Genomic DNA, 25,800 nt, shown 5'->3' on the forward strand with positions numbered 1-25,800 from the left:
CAGGAGAATGATGTTAAGCGCGTGCTCAGAGCAGTGAATCCCAGGAAAGCTGCAGGCCCCGATGGTGTGACGGGAAGAGTGCTGAAGGAATGTGCAGACCAATTATCTGAGGTCTTCACAAAAATCTTCAACCTGTCCCTTTTAAAATCCACCATCCCCCCCTGCCTGAAGTCCGCCACAATCATCCCACTGCCGAAAAAGTCTGTCATCAGCGGCCTTAACGACTACCGTCCGGTAGCACTCACACCGGTCATCACAAAGTACTTCGAGAGGCTGGTCCTGCAGCACATCAAAGCCAACCTCCCACCCACCTTCGACCCATACCAGTTTGCCTACAGAGCAAATAGGTCCACAGGGGATGCCATCGCCACTGCTCTTCACACTGCACTGACCCACCTTGAACACCAGGGGAGCTATGTGAGGATGCTCTTCCTAGACTTCAGCTCTGCCTTTAACACAGTCATCCCGAGCAGACTGGTTACCAAACTTTCTGACCTTGGATTTTCCCAAACCATCTGCCAATGGATCAAGGACTTCCTGACCAACCGCCCCCAGACCGTCAAAATAGGCCCTCACCTCTCCTCCACCATTACACTGAGCACCGGCTCACCACAGGGCTGTGTGTTGAGCCCCATCCTTTACTCCCTCTACACTCACGACTGCGCCCCCACCCATCCCACGAACACCATCATCAAGTTCGCGGATGACACGACTGTGGTTGGACTCATCTCAGGAGGAGATGAGACAGCCTACAGGGATGAAATCCAAAGGCTGGCAGCATGGTGTTCAGTGAACAATCTTGTCCTGAACTCCTCCAAGACAAAGGAACTTATAATAGACTACAGGAAAACCAGTGCAGAACACGACCCACTCTACATCAATGGGGTCTGTGTGGAAAGGGTACCCGCTTTCAGGTTCCTGGGTACGCACATCGCAGAGGATCTTACCTGGTCTACCAACACCATTACCACAGTGAAGAAGGCACAGCAGAGACTCCACTTCCTGAGGATCCTCAGGAAGACCAACCTGCAGGAGAAGCTCATGATGTCCTTCTATCGCTGCTCCATCGAGAGTGTGCTGGCATACTGTATAACCACATGGTATGCCAGCTGCTCAGAAAAGGACAGGAAGGCCCTTCAGAGGGTCATCACGACGGCCCAGAAGATCATCGGCTGCTCACTGCCCTCCCTGGAGCACCTGCTCAGCCTGCGCTGCCTCAGTAGAGCAGGAAAAATAATAAAAGACCCATCCCACCCCGGCCACCGTCTGTTTGTTCTTCTGCCCTCTGGTCGACGTTTCAGGTCGATCAAATCCCGAACAAACAGACTCAAGAACAGTTATTACCCCAGGGCCATACGAGAACTGAACACTACTTTCTGCAATAGGTCACACTGTTAAAACTTTTGTATTTAATATATTGGTATTTATTTGTTTGCATTTATTGCATATATGTTTTTACGCACCGTCAGGATTGCTATTTTTTAATTTCGTTGTACTTGTTGCAACGACAATAAATGAATATTATTATTATTATTATTATTATTAATACAACGGGTAGTGCAACAAGAGAAAGGAAATAATGCAGAATTCAGTGTTACAGCTACACAGAAAGCAGAAAAAAATGTACATGGGGCGCAACGGAGTAGATTGGGAATACATCCTTAGCTCAAGATTCTGATTACAGCAGGGGTGAAGCTGTTCCTGAATCTGGCGGTGCACGCGTTTAGGCTTTTGTATCTTCTGCTGGACAGGAGTGGGGAGAAGAGAGAATATCCAGGGTATGAATGGTCCTTGATTATGTTGACTGCTTTCGCTGGGCAGCATGGCGTAGATGGAATCGATGAGACCAGAGGGAGACAGTTTTGTATGATGGACTGAGCTGCATCCATCACTCTCTGCAGTTTCTTGCATTGTGTTGCATTCCAATAGAATGAGTTCTATTGAGTTATTAGAGACATGCTAAATTTCCTTTGTCTTCTGAGGAAGTTGATACTTTGCTGAAATGGGTTCCTTTAATGATATAGGAAAATAAAGGGTGGTAATCTTATTGAAAGGTACAGAATTTTCAATGGGCTTGAATTTGGGTTAGGTTTGGGTTTCCAGGATCAGGGTCTATAGTCACAAATTAAGGGGTCAATCATTTAGCTTTAATGAGAAATTTTATTTGTTCTCCCAGAAGACAGTGGGCGGCATGTTGATGCCCTGCAGTGCCAGAGACCCGTGTTTGATCCTGACTACAGGTGCTGTCTGTACGGAGTTTGTACGTTCTCCCCGCGGCCGCGTGGGTTTTCTCCGAGATCTTCGGTTTCCTCCCACACTACAAAGACGTACAAGTTTGTAGGTTAATTGGCTTGGTATAAATGTAAAATTGTCCCTAGTGTGTGTAGGATAGTGTTAATGTGTGGCGATCGCTGGTCGGTGCGGATTCGTTGGGCCAAAGGGCCTGTTTCCACGCTGTATCTCTAAACCAAACTAATCTAATCTAAACGTAAAGGTCAGGAATGAGAAGGAAAATTATGTTCTGATTACGTTTGTGTTTACCTGAGAAGACAAACTAAAAAATAGAATATCTGGCTATTACTACTTCTGCACTCAAGTGCTATCTCAAATTCTGGACATTGCTGGTGCAAGAGTGAATGTGAGCCCAGGAGCTTTGTTTTCTTGTGAACCATTTGCTTACTATAGAACTTTATAGAATTTCTTAAACCAGCTTGGGTAAAATGGATGAAATCCAACGTGTACATAGTCGTGTTTGACAATTCTCACAGATATTAATTCAAGAGGCCTTGTCCCACTTTGTTTACTGTCACTGTTAGTGCATCAATACTGGTGAAATGAATACAATATCTGGCATGCCATCCATAATTAAGAAGCTGAAATAATTTATATCTGTTTTGCTGACTGTCTAATGAAGGAAAAATATATAGTAATATGACATTGTTGGAATTTTAAGACCCCTCTAGAGAAAATCATTTAGCAAACAAATAATAAAAACAAATGATTATTTTTTCTAAGTGGTTTAGTAATGTTTCAAATTTCTGATCTGGAAATAATGGTTTGTTTTGAGACTTGCTTCATTATTTTGACAATGTCACTTTGCTGGGAGTACTTCTCTCACCTTGTCGTCACTCCTTCCCCCAGTAATTTCCATAAACAAAATGTCCCTATGGAAAAGAAATAACTGTTATTCTGTTAATGGAACTTTACTGAAGAAATCGAAATGTTCCCGTCAATCATCTTGGTACATTAGATTCTCCATTTTGTGTTGCAGTATATTATGGAATTATGGAATTGAGGGAAGTTTGAAATGAGAGCACTTTATGCAAACTTGCGACGTCAAGTAATCCCACAGCTGAGAAATCTTGAGATCTTATTGGAATATAAGAAGATAACTGCAGATGCTGGTACAAATCGAAGGTTTTTATTCACAAAATGCTGGAGTAACTCAGCAGGTCAGGCAGCATCTCGGGAGAGAAGGAATGGGTGACGTTTCGGGTCGAAACCCTTCTTCAGACTGAAAATATGTTCTGTTTGATCACAGATCAATAGGTCGATAACAACAAACCCTGCTGGACTATTTTTTTTAAATTTTGCAGTTAGTACTTCAGAACATAGCAGAGTAATGACATATGGGAAACATTTTTTATTTGAGGCAAGGCCTGTGGTCAGTTGTCAGTGTTTATTTTCCCCTTTAGTCTATGTCTTTTTCCCTTCCAAAATAGTTTGTTTTAGTTAGTTTACTTAAATGTCACATGTACCAAGGTACAGTGAAAAGCTTTTGTTGCCTGCTATCCAGTCAAAGATAATACTACACGTAATTACAATCAAGCCATCCGCGGTGCACAGATAAAGGATAAAGGGTACAACATGGGTGGGTTCTGGATTGCACTATCAGGGTTGGTGGAGGCAGATAGATAGGTGCATGGATATTTAGAGCGTGGAGAGAGATGGATCACTTTCAGGCCGTGGTGATTAATTTAACGTTATTATTTGACATGGATCTTGTGCAGCAAAGGACCTGTGTCTAGGCTGTACTGTTCTAAGTTCTATGTTTGATTGTTTTCATGTACCAATAATATGCATGGATAGCACACAAAATGGTTTTCACTGTATCTTGGTGTGACAATAATAAACCACTACCAATTTGGCACTGTTTTTAAATCTTCTTTTGTTTCTAGTGAAGAAGCATTGATTCAGTGCTTTCAAAAGATAAAACTTTGAATATTAAGAATTTCAAATCGCCCACGAGTCCTCCTTTGATGCATTTGTCGCAAAAGGACCTTGTTTCCTCCTCCCACAGTCTTTCCCTCTCGTTTGGCCACGATATCTATTCTCTTAATTCAAATGGATAAACATTTTAATTATTTCTGGCAGACAATTTTGTGCAGTCCATCACCAGAATAGCTGGATTATATCATGGTCATCCAATTTGTGCAATAAACCCACTCTTCAATTTGAATTCAGGCATTAGTCATTGGATGAGCAGCACCCCTGACAACTGGTGATCATGCCTTGATTCAGCCAGTTAAGATGCTCAGTCTAACTGAAGAAATAAAACCTAAAAGTAAAGCAAAATAAAAATTGGGAAAGAAAGATGAAATAACAAAGGAGGGAAGAACATTTTTTTCAATCCACAGCAATCGTAAAATCCAGTTCAATATTGCATCAGCCACGCTTGGATGCTGTGCCACCTTCAGCCGCAAAATTTTGAGAAGGACTGGAGGGAATAGCTTTAAGGCCAGGGGGTGAAAATTTAAAGATGTGTGGCGCTAGTTTCTTCACAATGGCGGGTGCCTAAAATGTGATGCTAATGGTGGTGGTAGAAACAGATACAATATAGACATTTAAGAGTCCTCTAGAAAGGCAAATGATGAATGGAGGGATATGGATCACATGCAGGCAGAGGGGACTAACTTGGCATCATGTTTGACATCGACACTGGGCTGAAAAGCCTATTTTTGTGCTGCACTGCATATGATCTATGTATGCCTGCTACTATCTAGTGTTTAATTTGTTCTCTATCATAAAATGGAGTTGGAAGATGCGACATATTCTAAAATATATCTTTAATAATGCATTATTTTATCATTGTGATATACTTTACTGTTTAGTTTAGAGATACAGCGCGAAAACAGGCCCTTCGGCCCACCGGGTCCGTGCCAACCAGCGATTCCCACACATTAACACTGTCCTACACCTATTAGGAACAATTCACACATACACCAAGCCAATTAACCTACAAATCTGTACGTTTTTGGAGTAATATCTGTTGGACTAATATCTTTTTTGCAGAACATTCTTTCAACTTTATGACAAAATTTGGTTGTGTCTATTTTGTCACAATTGTAATTTATGCAAGGTACCACTTCTCACCATCACATCTCACCATCAACCTCCACAATAATAGTTGCTTTAATTTTTAAATCATAAAATGGATTAACACAGAAAGCAGACTGCAGAAGTCTCTGTTATTTAAGAGGAGTTACAACGAACTGCAGGAGCTTGGATATGGAGTAAAACACAAAGTAAAGGAGTAACTCAGCAGGTCAGGCAGGATTAGACTGATCATAGACAATAGGTGCAGGAGTAGGCCATTCGGCCCTTCGAGCCAGCACCACCATTCAATGTGATCATGGTTGATCATTCTCAATCAGTATCCCGTTCCTGCCTTCTCCCTATACCCCCTATTCCGCTATCCTTAAGAGCTCTATCTAGCTCTCTCTTGAATGCATTCAGAGAATTTGCCTCCACTGCCTTCTGAGGCAGTGAACTCCACAGATTTACAACTCTCTGACTGAAAAAGTTTTTCCTCATCTCTGTTCTAAATGGCCTACCCCTTATTCTTAAACTGTGGCCCCTGGTTCTGGACTCCCCTAACATTGGGAACATGTTTCCTGCCTCTAACGTGTCCAACCCCTTAATAATCATCTGAAGAAAAGAAGGGTCCTGACCTGAAGGGTCACCTATCAATTCCCTTCAGAGATGCTACTTGACTTGCTGAGTTATTCCAGCACTTTGTGTTTTACTATTTTAATTAATACTTCTATATTTAATTTTTAAAGCATTTTATTACATCCTTAGCGCTTCCCAAACACTTCACAAATATTGGCTTACTTACTTGAAAAGTGTACTTGGTGTTGGCAATTTTGACTGCCAGTTTATGCCGAGCGAAATCCCAGAAACATTGCATGAATTAATGACTACTTTTTTTATATACTCAAAGTTAAAATGTTGGCCCGACACTAGGAAAGTTCCTTGCTCTTCTTTCAATATGATTCTATGTGCAGTTTCTTCACTGTATTTGCAGACTTTCATCTCAGTCTGCAGCAAGCCTTTCAGGATTTTTCATCATACATTTCACCATCCAGCGATGAGGAATTTCTTTAGTCAGATGGTGGTGAATCTGATAAATTTATTGCCACAGAAGGCTGTGGAGGCCAAGTCAATTTATCAGGCAGAGATTGACAGATTCTTGATTAGTACAGGTGTCACGGATTTTGGAGAGAAGGCAGGAGAACGGGGTTGAGAGGGAAGGATAGATCAGCCACGATTGAATATTGGAATAGACTTGATGGGCCGAATGGTCTAATTCTGCTCCTATTACTTATGAACTAATGAATTTCTCAAATAACATTCAAGCGCAGACTAGATAAATTCTGGATCAACAAGGTGTGCAGAAGAGCATAGCAGGAAAGCTAGCAGTACTAATCATAGCTACAAATGAGGTACCCACACAGCAAAGGTGCAATAAAGGTAGATAAACCGGCAAAGTTAGCAGATAATTGATAGAGCTATATAATTTCACAACGAAGGGACCAGATTGAAGCCCTGAATGGCAGTGCAGAATTTAACACATAACTGGAAATGGAGCTTCAGAACATCCTCGGGGCTCAGCGAGTGAAAGCCCTGCCCTCTGATAATAATGGTTCACAGTCAGCCCCTGGAAGATGTGAACTACTCGTGTATCAGGAACCACCTCTTGATGCAGGCAGGCGTAGATGATGAAATTAGCTCGTATTCAATGGTCAGTTGAAGAAACATGGGGCCAAAACCTCAGAGTAGGCACAATATTCAAGGTGTTCTTAGCAATATAATCTCCGCTGCTCTATGTACTTAGACTCGGACTACCTAAAGAAGGCACTGAAAAGATGCCACCCAATAGTGCGTCTGTAAAATCCTCCAAATTCATTTGAAGGATATGCAAATGAATGTCTGTGTCGCCTTCCATCCACATTGTTATAGCCTTAATGTATGGACTATTGGTTCCTATAGTTAGTCCATGTCATTCACATATCAGACACCAGACACAAGAAAAGGGTTGGTCAGAGGAAAGAATGTGCATCCTTTGGAAATGCAACATCACGACTGATTCTTAGAAATTTCTTACCACTTACAATAGATTGTAAGAGTAATTGGGATTGTAATGAGAAGCGAGTCCACCCACTGGGAGCACACAAGTCTTATCTAAATGACGGAATGAATCTAGCACCTCGAAAACTACCCAACCACTCCCATTCTGACCCAACTAGTCAAAATATTCCTTTGCCCTATGTTTTCCACGTTGACCACAGTGGTCTCCACAGAGCTTCTCTACCACCCTGAAGGCAGAAGTCAGGAGCATGATGGAATCCTCTTCACTTGCCTAGAGTTCAGCTCTAACAACATTAAGGAGGCTCAATATAATCTTGGACACAGCAGCTGCCATTTGTCCGAGCGAATAATCAATCCATCCACCACTGGTACATAATGGCCGCTTTATGCATCATAAACAAAGTGCACTACTGTTACTAGCCTAGACTACTCCGACCCTACTTCCTAAACCTTTAACTTCTCCCCCCCAGGAAGGACGAGGCAGCAGGTACATTGAAATGTCACCACTTGTAGATATCCCTTTAAATCACATACCATCCTGATTTGGAAGTATAACACCATATTTTTTTGCTCATGTACTTTTCTGCTCAAGATTCCGGCATCTGCATTCTCTTGTGTCTCGGTGGTTGAAAAAAAAATTCAGACACTGGAAATCTGAAATAAAAACAAAAGATACTGGAAAAACTTAGTCGGTCAAATAGCGCTTATGGAAAGAGAAGTTAATGTTTCAGATCAAATCTTATTAACAGCTTTTCTCTGGCATTTAGACAGCATTTGATAGTCTGACATCAGGGAGACCTGGTAAAAGCTAAGGCAATTGGGTTCATGGTTGGAGTAAAACTGTGCACAAAGAAGTGTGGCTTTTGGAAGCTAATCATCTCAGTTTCAGACATTGGCATCGATCCTATGCCCAGCCATCTTCAACATCATTCTTCCATCATGACAGAACTAGGGGTATTTGCCGTTCAATCCTTTATGCAACTCCTCTCAAAAGGGAGAAGTCTATGTCTGCATGCATTGATTACACTTGGGAATGTGCTAATAAATGGGAAGAAATATTTGCGTCACACAGCAGCCAAACAATAGCCATCTCCCATAAGACGGAATCTCATTGTCTACTTTTGGAGAGGTATTTTTCCGGTTGAGGCTTGTGGCCAGTGGAGTGCCGCAGGGGTCGGTGCTGGGTCCACTGTTGTTTGTCATCCAAATCATTAATGCATAGAAACATAGAAAATAGGTGCAGGAGTAGGCCATTCAGCCCTTCGAAGCAGCACCGCCAATCAACATGATCATGGCTGATCATCCAAAATCAGTACTCCATTCCTGCTTTTTCCCCATATCCCTTGATTCCATTAGCCCTAAGATCTATATCCAACTCTCTCTTGAAAACCTGAATGCAGATATCAATGTGTTAACATTGTTAGTAAATGTGCAGATGGCAATGAAATTAATGGCATGGTGGACAGTGAGGAAGGATATCAAATTTTACAAAAGGATCTAAATCAGTTGGGCAGATGGGCAATGGAATGGCAAATGGGATTTAACTCTTAACAAGTGTGAGGTGTAGCATTTCAGTATGTCAAAACAGGAAAAGAGCACTGGAGAATGTTTAAGAACAGAGGGATCTGTAAGTAGAGATATATGGTTCCCTCAATGTGGAGAGTCAGGTGGATCAGATGGTGAAGGTGGTGTTTGGCTTGCTTGCCTTCATTAGGAAGAGTATTGAGTACTAAAATTGGGACTTCATGTTGCAAATGGTTGGTGAGACCATACTTGAAATACTGTGTAAGAAGGAACAGCAGATGCTGGTTTAAACTGAAAATAGACTAAAAAAGCTGGAGTAACTCAGCGGGCAGCATCTCTGGGGAGAAGGAATGGGTGATGTTTGGGGTCGAGACCCTTCTTCAGAATGTGTCCAGTTCTGGTCACCCAGCTATAAAAAGGATATTATTAATTTGGAAGGGGTGCAGTAAAGATTCACGAGGATGTTACCTGGGTGTGCAGGCCTGAGTTATAGGGAGAGGTTGGACAGATTAGGGCTTTATTTCTGAAGGATAGGAAGCTGAAGGATGACCTTATTCACGTGTATGGGATTATGAGGGGCATGGATAAAGTGAACGCTCGCAGTCTTTTTCCCAGCATAGAGGATTTTAAAAATAGATGGTCTCAGCTTAAGGCGAGAGTGGAGAGATTTAAGAGGAACCTCTGGGGCAACTATTTCACCTTTATCTGAAATGAACTGCCAGAGAAAGCTGTGGAAGTGGACACAATTACGAATTTTAAGACATTGAACAGATTTGTGAAAAGGAGGGGCTCAGAGGGCAATGGACCAAATGCAGGCAAATGGAACTAGCCCAGTATGCCAACTTGGCCAGCATGGAGAAGGTGGGCTGAAAGACCTGTTTCTATGACTCTTTGACTGTAATCCTAATCTTGCCTCAACTAACGCTACAGGCCACCTTTTGCATGACCATGGGCTGATTGTGTTTTGACGAATGTCTTTTTTCCTCTTTATACTGTCTTATAAAATTAGTGTGATTTATTTATAACTTGTGATTCTGTGTGTTTGTATGAGTCTGTGCTGTGATGCTGCTGCGCACAAGATTTTCCTTGTACCTGCCCTCACCATACTTGTGCATATGGCAGTAAACTTGTTTAGACTTGATGAGTTCCAGAGCTGTAGAAAGAGCATCAGCATAATCTTGTATAGAGAGCTATATGAGAAACAGCATGACTATCCCATCGTCTAAGAAACAGTTAGACAGATACATGGATAGGACAGGTTTGGAGGGATATGGACCAAGCACAGGCAAGTGGGACTAGTATAGCTGGGACATTGTTGGTTGGTGTGTGTGCAAGTTGAACTGAAGGACCTGTTTCCACACATATCTCACTCTGACTATGATTCTATTTGGAAGATACTGGGCAATCCTACGATATTGTGGCAAAATACTTTGGGGAAATGAGCAGGGCTATTTGTCAGGTGGCACGAATATATGGTATGAATAATGTACACCAAAATATATATGGTCTCTGGAATGCCTTCAGTCAGCAATTAGAGGCATAGCCATACTATGCTGGCACGATTTTCCTCTAATAATCTTTTCCTTTTCCATGATACAAGGGATTAAATAAAACGCAATCTTCAAATTGATTCATTTTGGCTAACTGCTAACATTTTGTTCAACTGTAATCTATGATTAAATGAAGCATCGAAATTGACCTGAACTATGGTTTTTCCTTTTGGAGGTGACCACGTAGGAATCCATTTCTACCCACAAAACTTGTAATATGCATTCAATTTGTGGTTGCATTTTGGTAAATACCATGGGTAACTCGAGCAGCTCAACTTGAGATACACATCACTCATTTAATTTAACTTTCCTTTCATGGCCTCACCTCCATCTCCAAATCCATAGTTGAGAGTATTTTCAGTGAAATGGTTAACAGAAGTAAACAAATTGACAAAATATGTGGTTTTCAATTGCTTTGTATCTAAATAGACATATAATAGGTGTGCATTTCCATTTAAAACTGCCTTGTGTAGTTTGAGATATAGAAGTTGTTGTCTTGAAGGTAAACGTATTTTAATAATGTTTCTGACAAGAGGGTATTAGTTTGGTTACAGGTAGTGAATAAACATTCAGATATAATTACAGCTCAGAATACTGTAAGAATACCTGATTGAAATATCATACTTTAATTGGCAGGAGATTTTGCATCATTCATATGTAATTTATAACCTGCATATTTATAAAGCATGAGATCTATTATTCAAAGGGAGTAGAAAAGAAAAATGTAGGGTATAGAATATTACATACTGATATAGAAACAGATCTATATTAATGACTTGGCAATAATATGGCTTGGGTGTACGATATCCCAGTTTAGGTGGCGAGCATGCTGCAATGAGGACACAACATGATATAGATGAGTTGATGAAAGTTTAGCAAATGAAGTTTAAGGTAGGAAAGTGAGACATGGTGGGTGAGAGGAATCACAGGCAGACGAACTGGAGAGAAATTTCAAATGAGCAGGATTAAAGGTACAACATTTAGTGCGAGATAAAGTCCGAGAGAGAAAGTGATAGAAGGGGTGCGGGTTACCTAAAATTGGAGAATTCAGTGTTCATACAACAGGATTGTAGACCATCTCGGGCAGAATATGAGTTGCTGTTCCTCTAGTTTGCGCTTGGTCTCACGGTGGCAGTGGAGAAGGCAAAGGACCGGCGGGTCAGTGTGGGAATGGGGAAGGGAATTAAAATGGCTGGCAAGCAACAACTCAGTATCCAGGCAAGACAGAGTAAATTTTCCAAGAAAGTGTATAACCTTGGGCAATAAGATAAATGACTAGTTTTTAACTGAATAATTTACCATTTCCTATTTAATCAAAAGCTTATGCCATCATGACTTCAGGATGTTCAAATGTGCTTTAATTCCTTTAAACTGTGGCCATTGTAATGGAGGAAATGGTCTGGCAATTTACACGAACAAATAATGATGTGATCACAAATGGGTAATCGTTTGTGCTGATGGGTGTAAGATAAATATTAGAGAGCTGCATTGCTTTTTGAAACAACCCATTTTTGTTTGTGTTGCTATTTTGTTGAGAAGATAAAACCTTGGGAACGCCAGAACGCATTGCAGAGCACATTGCCCAAGGTAGACAAGTTTTCTATTTGCAGAGCCACAGTTGACACTCAGATCACCATTAGGACCCAAGGACTCGGGCAGACTTAAATGCAAGATCAAAAGTGGAACAGCATGTGTCAGATTTGACAGTGTAAAAAAAAAACATGGCAGATGTTTAAGGTAGAGTTCAGAATGCATCATCAATTCGCTCATATATATGATCATAACAGCTAGAACCCTAGAGATCGGAGCTCATTCCAGATAATAAATCCTGTGCAAAGGTACATTGGAGAAAGCAAGCTTTCTTTTTATTAACTGCAAGCAATGTATAAGCAGTGTATTAAAAAATATCCAAAGCGAAACTTGCTTTTGGGAGGAGGGAGGTGGTTGGGGGCAGTCAAATAATAGATCAAAACTTGGCAACAGTGTGCCAGATGGAGCTTGGTGGACTGCGGGTGCATTGGCGATTATCATATGTCTGCAATCCAGTGTTCAATATGACTTTGACATCTGGTTCTAAATGGGTTAATGTCATGCCGGCAGTTGGAGATGAAAAGTTCTAGTGAGGGTAGTTGGCCAACCGGGTTAATGTCACGCCGGCAGACCTGAAACGTCACCCATTCCTTCTCTCCTGAGATGCTGCCTGACCTGCTGAATTGCTCCATCAGTTTGTGAATAAATGACATCTGGTTCTGTGCACTGCAGCGTGCAAGACATTGTGACGTTCCATTGTCTTCAGAGCTTGCCTCCTACGCCACCACTGTACTTGCTATTAAATGTCGTGGTAATTTCAAATCGTATTGAACTATAGGCCCAAAACCACTTTTCGATTGGTCTTGGCAATGGGCCAATCGTGCCTGGCATATAGACATCCCAGTTCAATCAAGAAGCTTCTAATGCAATGTATCCTGAGGTGCAAAGGCAATTGAGTGCGGTAGTGGAATTGCTGGAGGTACCAAATACCAGTGCCAACAAGCAGTCAATCGACTACCACCATCCGTAACCCGACGGCATAGTGTATAACCCACATCATGAACATTGGCTGAAGTCTGAAGAAGGGTCTCGACCCGAAACATCACTCATTCCTTCTCTCCCGAGATGCTGCCTGACCTGCTGAGTTACTCCAGCATGTTGTGAATAAATCGATTTGTACCAGCATCTGCAGTTATTTTCTTATAAGCATGAACATTGAGGTCTCCTATTTCAGGCATCTCTCCCTGTATCCTTATCTCTCCTTATCGACCCTGGTAATCTCTCATGTACACTTCTTTCCAACTTGGCCGATCACCCATTCTTTCTTTTCCTCTTCCTGCATCTTATTTCATATCCACACTCCTCCCACTGGGTCCCTCTTCCCTTCTCCCACTATTCCCATCTTCCCACCATCCCTCACTTGGTTCCTCATTTCATCTTCCTTTGTCATCCAATTTCATAATCTGCAGCCCTTTGTTCTTGTCGTTTATCAACTCCCAGCCTCTGTCGTTATCCCCACCTTTTCCTCCACCACCTGATTCCATCTGCCAGTCCTACTTCACCTGGGTCCACCTATCACTTGTTTCAGTAAAAGCTAAAATGTTATCTTACCGCATCTATATTAATGCCACCAGCTGATTTGTTCTGCTCAATAAACATCTTCAAGTGTTCTTCCACTCCCCCATTGTATTTATTTAGATTCTGTCTGTATGTGTCTATACTATTTATCTCAAGAAAACTGGTGGTGGTGAGTTTTAGGGACCTCAGCTTTCTGAGTTTTAAACTCTTAACATTTCATTAAAATAGCATATTGTGGCTTTAATTTCCATTTTTGACTGGAATATTAGGAGGCAGTTAAACCATATTTCTCAAACACCCCCCCCCTCCACCCCCCACAGACTCCATTTGAAAGGGGTCTTCAATATAACCCTCAAATGTTTAATTTTTTTAAAGACACCACGGTGCCCATCTACTAGGAAGCAAACCATGATAAACAAATAAAAATATTGGAAAGCTTTTTTTTAACTTGGAAGCCATTAATCCCTGTGGTCTTACTCCAGCGTGCTGCTTGAATGTCTGTTCCATGAGTGCAGCTTGCAATCAAAACATTGCTTCACCCCTTCCTACAATGCATCCATCTGATTTGCCATCAAGTTGGAACTTGGTTTCTTGCCCCTTTAGGGTTATTATCACAGAGCTTCATCAACAGTTAGGACACAAGACACTACGGATGCTGGAACATTGCTTATCATATACTGATCCAGTTATATGATGGGAACTGTTCTTGTAACTAAAGGTTAAGGGAAATTCAACATATGTGCTCAACCTTTAGAACTTTTGACAAAGAGAAACCTTTTCCACTGACAGTAAATTCTGTTGCCAGAAACAGATTTATGGATTTCTTTTTAACAAGCAGGAAAAGGATAGTTGGAGATGAAAAATCTTTTCATTCAGTGATTTGTAAATGCATTGCCTACAAGGGCAATGGAAACGGATTCAACATTAACTTCCAGAAGGAAACAAAAAATATATTTAAAAAGGAAAATTATGCAATGTGCTTGGGAAAAGGCAGAGCATAAGATGGGTTGTGCAGATTCCTCCGAAGCTCCTCGATTCTTATTACACTTTTACTCATGCATTGATTTATTTGAAGCATAATGCCCTTTCTCACGTAAAGGAAAAGCACTGCAGATCTTTCAGGAACAACAATGTTCCACAAAGAGCAAAGTAGTAAATGCTGAATAAATCCTTGCTTGCCATGTTAAATCTGAAAGTATTTAAGTGATTTGATAATAAAGCAATGAAGTAATATTGAAATTGCTTACTCAGTGGCATGATGGCTGCTTGTATTGACATTTCTCTTTTCCAAAAAACAATTGTTATTGTAACAAAGGTTCCCAGTGGAAGAAGACTGTGACAAGATTGTTTAAGCAATGTATGTAAACAGAAAATATACTCATGTGGTATGGGTCGCATGTTCAAAACATGAATCTTTCTTCTAACTGCTTGGCTCGGACAGAATTTATGTCAATTAGTTGTTTTCTAGTTTGCTCAAGGCCTTTCCAATTATTCATAACCTCTTTGGATTCTTGGATACGAGCACCTTCGTTTGGTCCACTTCTCCATCCCACTTTGCGTGCTACTGTATGTTTCATTTTTTTTCCTTAGTACCTAATCAGATGTACAGCACTTTGGTCAACGTGGGTTGTTTTTAAATGTGCTATACAAATAAAATTGACTTGACTTGACTTGACTCGTACTCTGACCTCTGTCTTTTATCTTTTAACACTATTCTAATGAAGCCCAGTACAGTTTGAGGAATAGCATCACATCTCTTAAGTGTGTTATAGCCATTTTGTCCGATTGATTGGACGGCTTTTGTGGAATTTTTGTTGTTCGGTGAATCCGTCGGCATTTACAGTACTGTTAAAGTGCTTCAGCCATCTAGAACCTCCTTAATATTTTGCTGAAAATGATGCATTCAAATAGAGTACAGAATCACAGTGAAAATACTCGGTGTTTCTCAGAATTTAGTGCAATGCAACATTACCAAGAAAGTAGGAAAATAACTGCTGATGCTGGTTCAAATTGAAGTTAGACACAAAATGCTGCAGTAACTCAGCGGGTCAGGCAGCATCTCAGGAGAGAAGGAATGGGTGATATTTCGGGTCGAGAGCACTTTTTGTCTATTACCAAGAAAGTGTCATTTTAATTTTAACATAAGATTTCTATTCCACTTAAATTATTGATATCAGTTTTGAAAGTTTTGTCTAGCCTTCATCAACGATAGTGGAGGCACTGCTGCCTAAATGGGGAACTAAACTCTGATAATATCAAGTTGGCAGTTAAAAATAAAATCCACTTATATCTAGAAGAAAAGACAGGCTGCAATACAGAATATACAAATTTTCACAATCAAAGACCAGATTAATCAATGTTACGATAGACACAAAATGCTGGAGTAACTCAGCGGGACAGGCAGCATCTCTGGAGAGAAGGAATGGGTGACAATTCGGGTCGAGACCATTCTTCAGATCAATGTTAAGACAGTTTAGTGAGGATTTTAAAACTCTTGCAATCACAAATCAAATAAAAGCATAAGCTGCCTTAGGCCTTGCCTTAGGCAAGTTGTTGAATACAGCTGGTCAGGAATTGCATAATCAGGCAGTCTAGACTATAGACATGTCGAAGCAGCATGAGAAGTTTGATTGCAACGGTATGGTGCATTAATGTACAGAATAAAATCCAGAATGTAGAACTGGATTTACATTCTGTAAAACGAGAGATACAAATCAAGTTTAATAATTATTAGATGTTATTCTGTCATTTTAAGCTTGTGGTTAGGATGGGAAAACCATTCTCCAATCTTTCATGAAAGTTCATGAGACCATAGTTCATTTTTTTAATTAATGTATTGGCAAGGCAATTGATTATTGCTCACAACTCATGGCTCCTTAAACTGAATATCAGAATGTCAAAATGCTCAGCGGGTCAGGCAGCATCTCAGGAGAAAAGGAACGGGTGACATTTCTGGGTCAAAACCCTTCAGACTGAGAGTCAGGGGAGAGGGAAAATAGAGATTGAAAACATTTCCCTGACTCTCAGTTTGAAGAAGGGTTTCTTGAGCAAACAAACGGAGTCAAAGCGCTTGAAACCTAGAAATATGCTCAAATTAGACACAAAAAGCCGGAGTTACTCAGCAGGACAGGCAACATCTTCAGAGATGCTGCCTGGCCCGCTGAGTCACTCCAGCTTTTTGTGTCTATCTTCGGTTTAAACCAGCATCTGCAGTTCCTTCTTATACAATATGCTCAAATTGTTAGAGGATCAGCCATTGTCCAGAAATTCTGACCTATTGAAACTCATAATGCTGCTATAACGCGATAGTTGTGTTCCGGGCGAAAGCCAGCATTATGGAAAATCACGTTGTGAATCAATTATGCGAAATGCGACAAGACTTGCAATGATAAAGCTATTTTTCCTACAGGATTTACAAAAATAAATATCTTTTCAATGGCAATTAGTTTAGTTTTATTAATACAAGCTAAAATACCAAAGGCTCCATGTTACATTGCTTAACAGCATACCATTGCACAAGTATCAATGGAAGTGATTGCTGTTCAATTTCAATGGCCACCCAATGTTAATGTAGCATCTGTGTTCTTAAGTCTGATTACTGCAGGGAGGTTACATGAAAAACATAAAAACATTCTTGGTGATCACCCGCCACCCCCCCCCCCCCCCCATGAAGATGGTCAATTTTGCCTGCTCTTCAATTTCTAAAGTAACTTTTAAGTCGTTCCCTTGTTCTGATTGAAATCACATTATGTTTTTAGATTTAGAGATACAGCGCGGAAACAGGCCCTTCGGCCCACCGAGTCCGCGCCGCCCAGTGATCCCTGCACATTAACACCATCCTACACACACTAGGGACAATTTTACATTTACCCAGTCAATTAACCTACATATCATATATCTACAGCCGGAAACAGGCCTTTTTTTTTTCGGCCCTCCAAGTCCGTGCCGCCCAGCGATCCCCGTACATTAACACTATCCTACACCCACTAGGGACAATTTTTACATTTACCCAGCCAATTAACCTACATACCTGTACGTCTTTGGAGTGTGGGAGGAAACCGAAGATCTCGGAGAAAACCCACGCAGGTCACGGGGAGAACGTACAAACTCCTTACAGTGCAGCACCCGTAGTCAGGATCGAACCTGTGTCTCTGGCGCTGCATTCGCTGTAAAGCAGCAACTCTACCGCTGCGCTACCGTGCCGCCCTGTATGTCTTTGGAGTGTGGGAAGAAACCGAAGATCTCGGGGAAAACCCACGCAGGTCACGGAAAGAACATACAAACTCCGTACAGACGGCGCCCGTAGTCAGGATCGAACCTGAGTCTCCGGCGCTGCATTCGCTGTAAGGCAGCAACTCTACCGCTGTGCCACCGTGCCACCCAAATTATAACCAATTTGGCTAGCATAATATAAATAGTGTTCATCAATCGTGTTATATCCCATTTGTGTTATGGAAACGCATTACAGCAGATCTCGTCTGCAGCTTACTTTGTTCAGCAAATCTATATTAAAACGTATCTCGTGAATTATGAGCAAGAGTCAGTCCAATCGTATTGGGACATTGAATATAACCCGCTTGCACGTGCCCGTCTGAACTTCAGTGCTGTTTGGGTATTTTCTACAATGTTGGAACTAATGGACAATGTAAACAGCCTGCACTTCCCATTAGCGATCATGAAATTCTGCACATACTGAAGTTCACATGACCTTAATAACCTTGCAGCTCTTCAACCTCTCCTTCCCTTCATTCCAAAAATGATGGAAACTTTCTCATTGAGTTCAATGAAATGTGCCAATAGCAGCACTGTACATCAGGATGATGAATTTCAAGAAGCAGAATTGTGTGACCATATAGTTTTAATTTGGCAATTGATGAAGTTAGTGGATTATTATTTGGAGACAGCGGTTTCAACCTCACAATGAGAGGGATGGAATTAAATTCAAATTGTTGAATACATATTTTAAAAGCTAACATTTTTATAGAGCTCATGAGACAACGGGTTCACTAATGCCCACAGGGAAGAATCCTGTTAACCCTCCCTGCTCTGTGATTTGCGACTGCGGGCTCGCTGCAAATTAGCTGACTTGGAACACAAATGGTCTAGGAAGATGTGTAGGAAGGAACTGCAGATGCTGGTTTACACCGAAGATAGACACAAAATGCTGGACTAACTCAGTGAGACAGGAAGTATCTCTGGAGAGAAGGAATGGGTGATGTTATGGGTCAAAACCCTTCCTCAGAATGAGAGTCAGGGGAGAGAGAAACGAGAGATATGTAAGGGTAAGGGGTCAAAGATCATGGAAAATGTAGAAGAGATCATTGTTAGCTAGGGGAAGGTGACAACGAGGCATACAAGGTAAATCTAATCAGGAGGAGATTCAAGCTAGTCGGTGAACTAGGATAGGGGAGGGATGGAGAGAGAGGGAAAACAAGGTTCACTTTAAGTTGGAGAAGTAAATATTCATACTGCTGGGTTGTAAGCTGCCCAAGCAAAATATGAGTGGCTGTTCCTCCAATTTGTTCCTCCACAGTCATGCACTAACATGCATTGTGACATTTACTGATTAATTAAGCATTTTGACCTTGCAATTGCTTAGAATAATTTCTTTAGTAGCTGCTTTGACATTGTTATTGGTAAGCGTTAAAATACAATACAGGAAGCCCCCCGTTATTACGGACCTCTTTATAACAGATTTTGATTATAGCAGACGTAATGCAGCTCTTTGTCTCCTATCACATCCGTCCTCTGTCACAGTCTCCGCCAATCCTCGCTCATTTCCCTCCATCTGGACATCAACTCCTTCTCATGTAGCTTCACTTATCACATGCCAGCTCTTGCATCGCCTGATGAAAAGCACAATGGAGATGGACTGGATGGAAGGAAGTGAGAAGCCTGTGAAGGACTGGGTGATGTTTACCACTCTGTAGGCTCAGGCAGAGAGCAGAGCAGTTGCCACACCAGGCCAAAGGGCATCCATCAAAATACTTTATAGTGCACCTGTAGAAACTCACGAGAATCCTCGTGACATGATGAATCTTCTCAGATGTCAGTGTTAGTGGCATGAATGCTTAAGAACTTGAAGTTGTTGACTGTCTAAATAGTGTGAGGTGTTTGCTTGAGTTTGGGTGTCTGTGCATAATTAACAAAATGCTAATGAACAGGTTCTGCAAGTCAAGTAGGGAAAAATTGGGTTTTGGAGAGCTCAAAGTGGCCCAGCTTGTAGAGTTGCTGTTTCATAGCTCCAGTGACCTGGGTTGAATTCTGCCCTGTAACACCCGAGTAGTGTTTGTATGTTCTCCGGTGACCATGTGGGCTTTCTCTGGTGCTCCCATTTCTTCCCATATCCCAACATGCAGGTCGATAGATTGACTGACCATTGTAAATTGTTTGTAGGCAAATGATAGAATCTGCAGGAATTGATGAGAATGTGGGGAGAATTAAATTGGACTAAAGTGAGTGATTGACTTGGCACAAAACCTTTTGAGCTAAAGAGTCAGTTTTCATATTTAATAAAAGCAGTGATTCTTCTTTGTTTATAGAGGGTGTTGGTGGGAACACATTTGGACAACTGATTACTTATTCCCTGATTTAAGGCAGTTAGTCCCTTGATTTAAGTAAGTATGTTCATGCATTGGAAATATTTCAGAGAAGGTTCACACAAAGGGTGGTGGGTGTATGGAACAAGATGAGGTAGTTGAGCCTGGGACTATCCCAACGTTTAAGAAACAGTTAGACAGGTACATGGATAGGACAAGTTTGGAGGGATATGGACCAAGCGCAGGCAGGTGGGACTAGTGTCGCTATGACATGTTGGCCGGCGTGGGCAAGTTGGGGCGAAGGACATGTTTCCACACTGTATCACTATGACTCTAATGTTTATTCAAATAATATCTTGAATGGCATGTTTTCTTGGCAAAAGGTTAGTCAGGCTAGGTTTGTATTTACTGGAGTTAAAAAGGGTGAGAGGAAACTTGATTGAAACATGAGTTCTTGATTGGTATCGACGAGGTGGATGAGGAGAGATGTTTTTTTTAAATGGATCATCCATTTTAAGATAAAGTTGCAGGCATATTTTTCTATCTTAGTTTGTGAGCCTTTAAAACACTAGTTTAAGAGACAATGATGTTAAAACAGGTCGATATTTAATATATTTGTGTGAATAATGTGAACGCGATATAGGGTTGAGGGTTTCAGTCAGCCAATTTTGATCTGACCAAATGTGATCCAATATTGTCAGGCTGTGGTCAGCTTTTCCCAGTTCATTTTTTTTGTGCAGGTTTTATTTTTCCCATGGTTCTTGAACAGGTGTTAAGATAATTAGTAGCTTTAAAATGAACTTCTTGCGTCAGTTTCAGCTCAAAAGCATAGGAGGGTGAATGGAAATTCGAGGTGATCCGTATTGATGGTTTGTTCAAGGTTGTATTTACTGCTGTGCATTTGCTCTTCGTGATTTCGCAAGATTATTTTCCTGGGGCAAGTTCGTGGCTACATTGTATTTATTGGGATTTACTCTCCTCCACAGGTCGTTTATATGCTATGCAGACTGGAATGAAAATTGATAGTAAAACACCAGAATGTCGCAAGTTCTTGGTGAAACTCATGGATCAGCTAGAAGTTGTAAGTATTAATTTGAAACCTCATTCTTCAAACAGTCTGCCTCCTTGATGTTGCACAAAGCGTTTAAAGGCTAAATGTCGTTTTGTAATTAAAAATTCGTCAATAGCACAGCAGATTTTTAAACCAGGCTATGGCAGTTGAATTTAATTTGCATTTTAATGTTCCCAAATTCGTTCCATTTTTTAAAAAGTTGCATTTAGATAAATGAAGCTTACAGCAGAAGTGTAATGGATTGCTGCATGAAATAGTTTATTTTATATAATACAAGTACAGGAGCGAGAAGATGCTAAAAGGAGCCACAGGAGTAGTTGGTGTTGAGAGGAGATACAAGGAACTGCTGACGCTGTTTTACAAACAAAGACACAATGAGCTGGAGTAGCTCAGTGGGTCAGTCTGCGTGGATGGGCTTCATTGTTATAAAAAGCAGATGAATGTGCATTTTAGAGAGGCAATTGTATTCAATATGGGGGTTACAGGCTTCTTCCTGATTTATGTGACTGAGCACGGGTATTAAACAGGAGAACTTGGCGGCATTGTAAACAAAATGCACCCACTGATGACACTTAACAGGTCAAATTTTTATGAGTGAAGTGTATTTTTTTTAAATGAAGAATGTAAGTGACTAGCAAAACAAAAGCTTCTCTGGAAAGCATGGTTAGGTGACATCTTGGGTCAGGACCTTTCTACAGACTCTTCAGACCCGAGTCTGAAGAAGAGTCCCATTCCAAAACGTCACCTATCCTTGTTCCCCAGAGATGCCGCCTGACCCGCTGGGGCATTTTGTGTCTGTATTTAAAGAATGACAATCTGCAGCTTTACTAATGGAATTTATAACAGGAAAGCAGAGTCCAAATATAATTCCAGTGCCTGTGTGGGTTCATTTTTTGGTCCAAGTGAACAAGTCAGGGATAAAATGTTCATAATTTAATTTGTTTCTGTGATGAAATCTGTTTTTGTAGATTAATTTAGCTAAAAACTAACGAACTGGCAGTCGCAAAAAATTGACTGAGATTTTCTTATTTGCAGGTTCCTAATTCAAAACCTTTTCTAAATCATGTTTTTTTTCTATTTGATTTGTCGCTAATTCATTAAAGATTTAATCTCTGTTTCAAATATCAAAGCAAAGTAGAAAGTGTGACAATTAATCTAGCCTGGAAAAATGATATCTGAGATAGAAGTCTTGACCACTAATAACATCAATAAATGCTTTGCAAATAATAAAGTTGTTGAAATATAAAAAATTGCTGTTAGACGAGATGGATGTGTAAGCGTGGTAAATGGATTTCAAAAAAGGCTGTGGTCACTGAATTCCATGTGATAAATTGAGGAGATGTTACACAAACCAGGATGACAATCTTTGCAATATAAATGAACTGTATTTTATTGCAGTATTCCATGATGTTGAATGAAAAGTCAAATCAAATAGAAATAGTTTCAACTAAATTTGGAATTTGGAGAACGTATCTTCAAAGATTAGAGCCAGATCTTGTGTAAAATTGAGAAACAGTTCTAAAAAACAAAGGATAGTAGAAATTTGGAACTAGCCTTGGAAAATGGCAGTTGATGCCAGGATCACTTTGCATACTCTGTAATTGATTTGTGAAACGCTAGATTTTATAAGCACTCAAGCAACGACTTCTAAGAGAACACTCCGTCAGCAGAATTTCAATACAATCAGAGAAATATGCATTGTTTTTTACCCTGCTGCCACTTCCTATGAATCAATATAACAACAAGGTGTTCCACAGAAATGGGAGTTGAGAGTGCTGATATTTTATTGGGGCATTAAGAGGCTGATGCTTGAAAATGTATAGAAATAACACAAAAGGGCAATTGACCAATACAAAGGTTGCTTTTGGGTCCACTTGGAATACAGGTTTGATGTTATGTAAGAAATTAACTGCAGATGCTGGTACAAATCGAAGGTATTTATTCACAAAATGCTGGAGTAACTCAGCAGATCAGGCAGCATCTCAGGAGAGAAGGAATGGGTGACGTTTCGGGATGAGACCTTTCTTCAGACTGATGTCAGGGGGGCGGGACAAAGGAAGAATATAGGTGGAGACAGGAAGATAGAGGGAGAACTGGGAAGGGGGAGGGGAAGAGAGGGACAGAGGTACTATCTAAAGTTGGAGAAGTCAATGTTCATACCGCTGGGCTGCAAGCTGCCCAGGCGAAATATGAGGTGCTGTTCCTCCAATTTCCGGTGGGCCTCACTATGGCACTGGAGGAGTCACGCAGGAAGGTAACAGGCCATTCAGTCCACGGTTTTGACAGCTGCTGAATGGCAAAGACAGTATAAATGCCGGAGATTAATAAAATGGGAAAATATGAGACTAATATTTCAGTGTGGTGAATAATTGAATTAGCAAAAGATCAAAGCCTATGCTATTGGTGGTTACTTTAATTTGATTGAGTTGCAGAAACATAATTAAATCAGTATCAGGAAATAGTGGGTGAACTGGATATTCAGTTTAGAAAAATGAGTCTGGTCAAATGGCAAAAGGTGGTATATTACATATATGCAGATTTTAATATTTCATGTTCTAGGATATTCTGGATGTTAGTTAGAAGTTTATGCTGACTCCTCACTGTCAAGAGTCAAGAGTACTTAATTGTCATATGCACCAGGAACGGACCAATGAAATTTTTACTTGCCACAGCAAATTAATAAATTATTCATTATTACTAGGTAACCAGACTAATAATGTAAACTGAAGTACATGGTGCAACCTCTAGAAAGTCCATAGGAGTTTGTTGCTGAAGTAGAATTATGGTTAGTGTTGTGCAGTGTAGTTCTAGAGGGAGATGGTTGATGGGAAAAAGCTGTTCTTGAACCAGGAAATATTTTTTTCTGAGAGTAACAGCGAGGTGAGAGCATGACATGGGCAGAGCGGGACTTTGATGATCTTAGGTGCCGCCTTGAAACAGTTCTTCCTGTAGATCCCTGGATGGTGGGGTGGTCAATGCTTGTGATGGTCTGGGCAATGATCATTACTTTCTGCAGCCACTTTCGTTACTGGGCATCCGTTACCGAACTGAGCTATGATACAACCAGTCAGTGTGGTTTCCTTCGTACACTTGTAGAAGTTTGAAGGAATATTTGGCGACATGCCTAATTTCTTCAATCTTGTAAGGACAGAGAGAGGCATTTATGGGCTAATGGCAGTTAGGGCAGTCTTTGCTCCTTCTGCAAGACGTGGGAGGTCAATGTGTTGGGCGCAGGACAGATCTTCAGACATGCGCATACCCAAAAACTTGAAGCTGTTGAATCACAGCTTTCCCTTCTGGAAGTCAACGGGAAGCTTTAAAAAAAATAGATTTAATAAATATTATAATGAATTTCTTAACATTGAAATTGGGAATAACTGTGATGTTTACCCGTGGACTGAAATACCTTGCCTTTGGAATTACATAGGCAAGGAACTGTAGATGCTGGTTTACAAAAACAGGCACAAAGTGCTGGCGTAACTCAGTTTTGTTTATTAATGTCACATGTATCGAGGTACAGTGAAAAGCTTTTTGGTGCATGATCTCCGGTCAAAGAAAAGACTATATATGATTATAATTTAGCCGTCCACAGTGTACAGATACAGGATATATCATGTGTGTAATATTTGGTGCAAGATAAAGCCAGGTAAAGATACTTCAAAGGTCTCCATTGAGGTAGATAGGAGGTCAGGACCAACACCTAGATGGTGAGAGGATGGTTACAGCTGGAGATATGCATTTTCAAACTTCTGTACCTTTTGCCTGATGGAAGAGGGGAGAGAGGGAGTGGCCGGGCTGAAACTGGTTGTTGATTATGCTTATGGTCTTGCCGAGGCAGTGTAAGGTGTACATGAAGTCAATGGAAGGGTGGTTGGTTTGTGTGATGGCCTGGGCTATGTCCACAACTCTGTAATTTCTTACTGTCTTGGATGGAACTGTTCCCAGACCATGTTGTGATGCATCCCGGTAAAATGCTTTCAATGGCACATTTGTAGAAGTTGGTGAGGGTTGTTGGGGCCACGCCGAACTTCTTGAGCCTACAAAGGAAGTAGAGGTGTTGGTGGAAGGAGAGAAATGGATGCAAAGGGAAGAGAGTGGGGTGGGGTGGTGGGGTGAAGGGCGGATGTTTGTAGGTTGGGTACCTAAAATTGGAGAACTCAATGTTCATACGGTTGGGTTTTAAGCAACCTTAGTGGAATATGAGGCGCTGTTCCTCCAGTTTACGTGTGGCCTCAATCTGGCAGTATAGGAGGCTTAGGACGGAAAGGTCAGTAGGGGAATGGGAAGGATAGTTAAAATGGTGAGCAGCTCGGAGATCCAGCAGGTCGTGGCTGACTGAGCATAAGTGTTCACCAAAGCAGTCGCCTAGTCTAATAATAATAATGCATTACATTTATATAGCGCTTTTCAAACACTCAAAGACGCTTTACAGGGATTACTAGAACATAGAGAAGAAAATAAATAGATAAATAAGTAAACGAACAGAAAAAGGAGACAGAAGGTGAGGTGACGGTCAGTGGTTGAAGGCAGTGCTGAACAGGTGAGACTTCAGTGATGTTTTGAATGTGGTGAGTGAGGAGGAGTCTCTGACGGTTTGGGGTAGTGAGTTCCAAAGGGTGGGAGCAGCAATGGAGAA

At 41.0% G+C, this 25,800-nt stretch overlaps 1 protein-coding gene across 1 annotated transcript in view; it reads left to right on the forward strand.

The window, feature by feature from the left end:
* vta1 (vesicle (multivesicular body) trafficking 1) overlaps nt 1–25,800 on the forward strand; it is a 167,930-nt gene that overhangs the window by 48,559 nt on the left and 93,571 nt on the right. Inside the window, exon 2 of the mRNA XM_078405455.1 lies at nt 21,079–21,173. Within this exon, the coding sequence (XP_078261581.1) occupies nt 21,079–21,173 (95 nt within the window). The remainder of the gene's footprint in view (nt 1–21,078; nt 21,174–25,800) is intronic.

The sequence above is a fragment of the Rhinoraja longicauda genome, chromosome 9 (genome assembly GCF_053455715.1).
Source record: "Rhinoraja longicauda isolate Sanriku21f chromosome 9, sRhiLon1.1, whole genome shotgun sequence".
In the NCBI taxonomy this organism is placed as follows: domain Eukaryota; kingdom Metazoa; phylum Chordata; class Chondrichthyes; order Rajiformes; family Arhynchobatidae; genus Rhinoraja; species Rhinoraja longicauda.